The 8,165-nt window shown below is 51.3% G+C and overlaps 1 protein-coding gene across 1 annotated transcript; it reads right to left on the bottom strand.

Moving 5' to 3' along the window:
• Nucleotides 1–995: 995 nt before the first annotated feature.
• On the bottom strand, nucleotides 996–7,759 carry SDE2 (SDE2 telomere maintenance homolog). The gene is made up of 7 exons (XM_084868746.1): nucleotides 7,591–7,759; nucleotides 6,518–6,635; nucleotides 6,243–6,354; nucleotides 5,568–5,737; nucleotides 4,236–4,350; nucleotides 2,245–2,719; nucleotides 996–1,566 (listed from the first exon to the last, which is right to left on the bottom strand). The coding sequence occupies exons 1-7, from the start codon at nucleotides 7,708–7,710 to the stop codon at nucleotides 1,291–1,293; spliced, it is 1,386 nt and encodes a 461-aa protein (XP_084724872.1). The 5' UTR covers nucleotides 7,711–7,759; the 3' UTR covers nucleotides 996–1,290.
• Between the last annotated feature and the right edge of the window lie 406 nt (nucleotides 7,760–8,165).

Genomic DNA, 8,165 nt, shown 5'->3' with positions numbered 1-8,165 from the left:
CCTTGTCCTCTGCCCTGGCCCCACCAAACCCCTCACACACCAATTCCATCCTAAGCCTCCATTCACCCACATTCGGACATCCTTAAAAAAGGAATAATTGTAATCAATCTGAGGGATCACAAGATATGTCACGTCCTTAAAACATATACACACAGAGTACCAAGAGAACGCATCTATAAAAACAGAAGCCAGCCCTGGCTGGTTTGGCTCAGTGGATAGAGCATTGGCCTGCAGAGTAGGGAGGGGAGGGGTCCCAGGTTCGATTCTGGTCAGGGGCACAGGCCTGGATCGCAGGCTTGACCCCTGGTGGGGCGCATACAGGAGGCAGCCGATCAATGATTCTCTCTCATCACTGATGTTTCTGTCTCTCCCTCTCCCTTTCTCTCTGAAATCAATAAAAATATATTAAATAAAAAAATAATTTTTTTTAAAAAGCAGCAAGCAGGAAAGGGAGGGGAGGGGAGTTCTGATACAGTTCAAACCAAGAAAATGAATAGAAACCAAGAAAAACGAAGAGCAATGTCTTCAAACGGTCGTTACTACCATCATGAAACAAGGCAAGTGTCCAAAAATATTACTGAAAGATCATAATAAAGAAAAAAAAACCACAGTTCTTCCTGAAGCTTTACCCTTTCCACACATCTAAGATCAAATGCAGTTTGTACCGCTCTCGGAAAGAGTAAGCCAAATGCTGAGCACCTGGATTTCACTCACGCTCACAACCTCCCGCCTGCCCCCGCTGAATCGAGCTGGCAAATTTCAACAAAACGTGGGATCACAGAAAACGTTCTTTCGCTGGGATCTCTTTGAATAGCCATGTGACGTCCTAAAGAATTACCACCCAGCTTTGCCCACGACCTTTCACTGACTAGCTGTTTTCTGTGATAATTATAAACAGAGCATCCCTACTAATACTGAGAGAGAATTACGGTATAGCCATCTCCCTTTCAGGAAATCATTTAAAAACTCAGATGGGGAAAAAAAACACACACACACAAAAACCTCAGGTTTTTATAAAGAAAGTTACCACAGCAGCCCCTACAGACACTTACAAATCTGACAACTTTGGTCAAACGGATCAATCCCTTGAAAATACAACTTACAAAAAAATCGGAATAGTTGTTTGTTTATTACATGAAATTTTGTTATGAAAAACCCTTCCCACAGAGTCAGGCTCGGAGGGTTTCGCCCTTAATTCTATAAATGTCTTCACGGGGAAGTGGACGATCAGGACTGGCTTATTCAAAAGCCAGCCAAGCATCAGCAGGAGTTAAGGGCCACACGGCCCTGTCAGGCCGGCTGTGAGTGCTGGACCAGAGAGAGCAGGACATCCATCGCTCCGGGTTCACTTCTTCCTCCCCTTGGGGGCCTGGCGAGCAGCGCGGGGTCGATGAGCGCGGGGGCCAGGCCGCGCACGGAGAAGAGGCGGGCGGCCCGCTCCCGGAGGGTGCCCCCGCACTTCAGCCCGCGGGCCATCAGCTCGCGCTTGAGCTGCTCCAGACCCAGCGACTCCATTTCGGCCACAGAGCTGAAGGCCAGCAAGTCTACCGACGCCTGACCCGGAGCCTGAGGGGGGAATAACACAACAGAGAAAATATTTAAAACGGGCTCCTCCCATCAAATCCAAAATACCAGCTACCTTCATGTGGCTTCCGGCTGAAGGCAGTACTGGGAGAGAACAAATGGTACAATTCTGCTATCATTGGGGATATACATCCAAATTCACAGTAAAATGTGAAAAGCATAGAATTAATAAAAGGACACCACCTAGTGGCGCGCGCGCGCACGCGCACACACACACACACTGTCTCTCTCACACACACACACACACACACACACTGTCTCTCTCTCTCTCTCTCTCACACACACACACACTCTCTCTCTCTCTCTCTCTCTCTCTCACACACACACACACACACACACACACACACACACACACTCTCTCTCTCTCTCTCTCTCTCTCTCACACACACACACACACACACACACACACTGCCTCTCTCTCTCTCTCTCTCACACACACACACACACACACACACACACACACACACACAAATTCTGAAGCTAAAAAAAGTCTTAAGGGCTTTTAGGGGCCCAGGCCACCCTCACCACCATCAGCCTGTACTTGTCCGATGACCGAACCAGCCTTCCGCCTGAGCAGCCGCTAGGAAAAGCGCCTTCACTTCGCTGGTTCTCTGTGGAGCCTCAACGGCCTTGGCTTTGGACACGACCCCGGTTACTCACCGAGCTGCCGGCCTGGCTGTCCCCGGGTCTGGTGCTGGGAACACCCTCGCCGTCTTCTGTGGGTGCTGCCCTGGCGGTGTGCGCCCCATCAGTCACTTCTGTCTCTGTCTCCCTCTTCGGGCCGGGCCCGGCGGCTGCTGCTTCTGCGGGTGCCCTCCTCCGGGCCTCCTCCTCCTCCTCCTGGGCTGTCTCTGTCTCTGCAGCTGTGTCCCCCCGCTGGGCACACGGCTTGTCTGAAAGGCTGTCCCCGGAGCCAGCCCCGGGGCTCGGAAGTGCTTCCGGTGAGTGACAGTCTGCACTGAGGACGCCCGCCCTCCGAGGACTCCTGGGCCACTCGCCCGCGCCCTCCACTCTGGCGCTGTCCCTGTTCGCAGCGGGCGAGCTCGTTCCCGAGGTGCCAGGGGCCTCGTCGCTGTCGTCATCGGAGCTGTCGGAGCCGGACCCCTCCGCAGTCTCCAGGCCCTCCACGCCCAGCCTGTCGGAAACCACACGAAGGTTAGCGCCACTCAAAGCTGCTACTGGAAAAGGGGCCGTGGTTTGTGCAGGGTTCAGACTCTGTCTGAATAAAAATATCTCACCTGGGAGGGAGAGTAGCTACATTTCAGAGAAAGGCATCCCAGAGGCATAAACAGAGGGGGGAAAATTCAATGAGACTGGAACCAACCATCCCCAAGATCCCAGGGGATCTCCTTCCTAAAGCTGTGAATCTCGTAAAACTGAGTCCATGCAAAGCTTTCTCCCCACACTGTACAAATTTCAACTGTTAGAAATTACTCAACTTGCTGAAACCGGTTTGGCTCAGTGGCTAGAGTGCTGGTCTGCAGACTGCAAGGTCCCGGGTTCAATTCTGGTCAAGGGCATGTACATTGGTTGTGGGCACATCCCCGAAGTGGGTGTGCAGGAGGCAGCTAGTCGATGTTTCTCTCTCATGGACGTTTCTCTCTCTCCCTTTCTCTCTGTAAAAAATCAATAAAATATATATATTTTTTAAAAATAATAGAAAGAAAGAAACACACAATGCCTTTTCTCCCAGAAACGTTTCATTCCCATTGCAGAACGAACGCATACATTTCTATGCTGGACTCAGAGTTACTCGGTCTTTGGTTAATGATTATCTCGCTGTCCCCAAGGGCAGGCCTACAAGGAAGCCAGATCCGTGTGGACTTATCTAGAACATGGCCCAAGGGAACAGAGCTGGGAACCGGAGGACCAGCTGGGGAGGGCGGAGAGCGATCAGGGAGAAAGGCTAAGTAAAGTCCTCTTGTGCTCCTGACCCACGAGTGCGAGGGCGGTGGAGAGAGGGCTGGCAGCGCGACCAGAGACCTCGATTATGACTGTGAAAAATGCCAGAAAAAACAAAACAAAACACAGAGCCACCTGGAAAGGACAGCTCTGCCATTTCCACTTGGGCTTCTTGAAAGTTAACCCTTTCGCCGAAACCGGTCTGGCTCAGTGGATAGAGCGTCGGTCTGCGGACTGAAAGGTCCCGGGTTCGATTCCTGCCAAGGGCATGTACCTTGATTGCGGGCACATCCCCAGTGGGGAGTGTGCAGGAGGCAGCTGATTGATGATTCCCTCTCATCCATGTTTCTAACAACTCTCTATCCCTCTCTCTTCCTCTGTGTAAAAAATCAGTAAATATATATATATATATATATATATATATATATATATATATATAATTTTTTTTTTTTTTTTTAAAGAAGAAAGTTAACCCTTTCAACACCAAACAGCAATTCAAGCATAAAGCAGCCTGTGATCTCTCCTGTACGGGAAAATGTTGTCCTCAGGTCCCAGTAATGGCACTCACGGTGGAAACCATCGTGGTGGGTATAACGTGACCATGTGGACCTCTGGAGGGGGGGGCTCAGGGGAAATGTCGGGGCCGCCATCCGTCACCACCGGAAGATGTTTATCCCAGACGGACGGGGAGGCCGGGTCTCAGGGCGGTCCTCCAGGGTCAGTTTGGAATGAAAATGAAACAGACTCACCAAAAGCACTTCCTTTTCGGGGCGCTGGATCCTCCGTCTGCTTCCGGTTTGCTGGGCCGCTTCCGCGGCTCCCCCATTTCTGCCGACACCATCTTGCTGGAGGAGGCCTGCATACCTAGCCAGAGATGTCAGCAACTCAGGGTCTGCCATCAGGACTGAGTCTAATGGGAGACTCCGAATACTCCAGATTTAAATTTCAAGAAGGTGAGCCGAGACCGGTTTGGCTCAGTGGATAGAGCGTCGGCCTGCGGACTGAAAGGTCCCAGGTTCGATTCCGGTCAAGGGCATGGACCTTGGTTGCGGGCACATCCCCAGTAGGGGGTGTGCAAGAGGCAGCTGATCGATGATTCTCTCTCATCAATGTTTCTGACTCTCTATCCCTCTCTCTTCCTCTCTGTGAAAAATCAATAAAATATAGTAAAAAAAAAAAAAAAAAAAAATTTCAAGAAGGTGAAAACGAGATTAACCTCAAATTTACCCCGAAGTAGAACAGTACACATGCTGGGCCCGGAACCAGTGTTCTGAAGCACAATGTCCAACAGGTCAACCCTGAGGCCGGCAGGGTCAGGCCTCGCCCTGCCCACACCCAACGCTTCATTATGTGTATGCATTTGTCTTTCCCTCGTTGTGTCAGACCTTTCTGAGGGGAAAGACTCCTCCTTATTCAATTGCACCCACAAGAACCCTAGAATGATGCTCTGGATTCTAATAAAAGTTCACGGCAATCATTCTTACTAAAAACCATTAAAAAAAAAAAACTAACCTAAAACTGGAAGCAATTATGTTAAGCTCTAGGCACCTCCTAAAGACTTAACTATTGGGGCCCCGAGTGGGAGGCAACCAATCGATCTTTCTATTTCTCCCCATCACTTCCACTCTAAAAACCAATGGAGCCCTAGCCAGTGTGGCTCAGTAGATAGAGCGCTGGCCCTCGGACTGAAGGGTCCCGAATTCGATTCTGGTCAAGGGCATGTACCTCGGATGCAAGCTTGATCCCCAGTAGGGGTCATGCAGGAGGCAGCTGATGGATGTTTCTCTCTCATCGATGTTTCTAACTCTCTATCCCTCTCCCTTCCTCTTTGTAAAAATCAATAAAAATATTTTTTTAATAAATCAATGAAAAAATAAAATAATAAATTTAAAAAAAAAGAAAGAAAAATGAGAAGAGGAAAAAAAAAAATCAACGGGAAAAATATCCTTGGGTGAGGATTAACAACAACAACAATAATCAGTAAACCGGAAGAACCTCTGTGCTCAGTGAGGGAGAGGCAGGATCAGCTGGCCTCAGGATGCCCGCTGCCCGCACCCAGGAACCCTCACCCTCACGCTCACCTTTGAGGACGGAATCCTCCAGGCGCTCGGCCATCTCGTGGCACTGCTGCTGGTAGTCGGGGTTGGTGAAGCAGTGCCTGGGCTCTGCCAGCTTCCGCTGCAGTCGCTCCAGGCGCCTCTGCTCCTTCTCCGCTTCCCGCTCAGCCTGCTGTTTCACCCACTCCGCCATTCTGCGCAGGGGGGGGGGGGGGGATATGTCACCGAACGGCTGTCTGGTATGTATTTCCTTCCCCAACAAAGTACTGCCCTCTTGCTCATACTGTGCTGCTCCCTGAGAAAGATGCGCCTCACTCACTACCAGCATATTGTAACGAACTTCACTGAGACCTAGAGAGAGCTATTAAATTATAAGAAAGGTAAATCTGATAACAATAAATCAGAACACACGGTTATGTTTCTGATATGCATGGCGTATCATCACCACTGCTCAAAAACAAAAAAAACAAACACAAAAAAAACCAGCCTCACTGGTAAGGCCCATGAACCAGGAGGTCATAGTTCAATTCTGGTCAAGGGCACAGGCCCGGGTTGCGGGCTCGTCTCCCCAGTGTGGGGCGTGCAGGAGACAGCCGGTCAATGACTCTCTGTCATCATTGATGTTTCTCTCTCTCTCCCTCTCACTTTCTCTCTGATATCCATATTATTTTAGAAGAACAAACACAAACGGCATCTTACGCTTTTTCATGATTGACATCTCGTAGTCTCCTGCCACTGAGATCCCGGCAAGCTTCTCGATTGGTTGTCTTCTCAATCTGCGCACCGAGTGCTCGGAGCATGGACCCAAAGCCTGAGCAAATACATGTGGGGAGACCAGGTTAAAAAGCGTTCAAGGGCCGAAACCGGTGTGGCTCAGTGGATAGAGCATTGGTGGCCTGTGGACTGAAGGGTCCCAGGTTCGATTCCGGTCGGGGGCATGTACCTTGGTTGCGGGCACATCCCCAGTGTCCTACCTCCTTTTCCACCATGAAGTCTGGGCTCCAAACTGTACACAGCTCCATGCCGCACTGTGTCCCTGCTGTCGGCCAGCGAGCCATTGCACTTCACAAAGAAGCATTCCACGGGAACACCCTGGAGACAAGCGGGACCTTTAAAAATGCTGTTTACGAGAAAATACAAGTTCTTTGCAGGAAGGGCCCTAGCTTATCTTCTTATACCTCCAGTGACCAGCTGGTAACGTGTTCAATTTGTACTTACTTCATTGAAAATGAAAAATAAAACAAAAACCAGTAAAAGAAAAAAATTCCTATCATGGGATGTATTCTGCGTACCCTTTTTTCCTGATACCTAGTCACGATATGCAGAAGACGTTGTCATCTTTTGGGTGAGAATAAAAGCTGCTTCTTGGCCCCTCTCTAATGCGCATTCAGAGTCAAGGCTATACAGGACACAGATCTGGTAACTTTGGAGGCACTACGTACTTCCCTCTCTCCCCCTTCCTCTCTGAAACCAATTTTTTTCTTAAATGACAGGCCCTAAGAACCCAAGAATCTATACCCTCAACAGACACGAGTGTTTGGCTGTCCCCAGCCAGTGAGTGACCAGGTGAACACATGTCCCTCCCCAACCATCCCTGGGCCTGGGTTTGGATATGATATACTTTTCTTCTAGACTGTAGTTTGTTGGAATGTTTAAGCTGTGGACAACATGAGACCACATCAAATCATCACAGAATGAACATAAAACTAGTCTCAAAAGTCACCTGGCCCAAATGCCCCATTTAGGAATGAAAATACAGAATACCCAAGTGTTTTCTCTTAGTCGGACTGAGCTAGGCGTCAGTGAGCGGAGTTCTCCCCTTTTCTGTGCGGTGAGAAAACCCCCATCACCACCAAAAAGGCAAAGGGAGGCCTCAGCATCAGTTTGAAGCCCCTTAACACGGAGGAACCCTCCGTCCTAAAACAAAAACAAAAACCCGAAAGCCCCAAAGAACAAACACACTCCAGACAGACCCTCTCCCATCCAATCCGGTCGGTCTCCCCCTGGCCCGCTCCTTCCCCCTCCTTCCGGGAACCGCGAACCTCACCTCATCTTGGCAATGGCGGTGGATGAGGTCTTGGACGGAGCAAGCGGCCGAGACATCCCGCACCGCCCTGCACCCAACGCCGGGGCCGCGAATCCACACGACCGCCGCCGCCTCCGCCATTTCACCAAATGCCGGAAACAGAGACGCCCCGAGCCTCTGCGACACAACTGGGTCGGGGGGAGCGCCTCTTGATGACGTCGCTCCGACGCCCGACGCCCCGCCCCTCAGACCTTCCGCTCGCCCCGCCCTTCTCCTGAGGCCGGTCACGTGGTCCGCGCCCGCCGAGCCGAGCCCAACTGGCAGCGGGAGGGGAACCGGAAGAGCCTGGCGGAGGCCGATAGCGCGCGAGGTGCGCCGGGGCGAGGCGTTGCTAGGGGAGGTTGCTAGGGCGGGGCTCCAGGGACGCGGTATAAAAGGCTGGCGCGCGGGGTTAGGTTTCCAGGCGCTGGCTGCCGGCGATAAGGCGGAAACCTAAGCGCCGCCCCGAGCCGCGGGCCTTGGCCCCGGTCCCGCATCTGTGCGGTTATTTTTGGGAGTCGTGGCCTGGGCCGGCCCTGCTCCGGGGGCGGGAGGGG

This window comes from Pipistrellus hanaki, assembly GCF_964339955.1.
Source record: "Pipistrellus hanaki genome assembly, chromosome: 20".
NCBI lineage: Eukaryota > Metazoa > Chordata > Mammalia > Chiroptera > Vespertilionidae > Pipistrellus > Pipistrellus hanaki.
The sequence above is the reverse complement of the archived record's forward strand: the minus strand, read 5'-3'. Positions and strand labels throughout refer to the sequence as shown.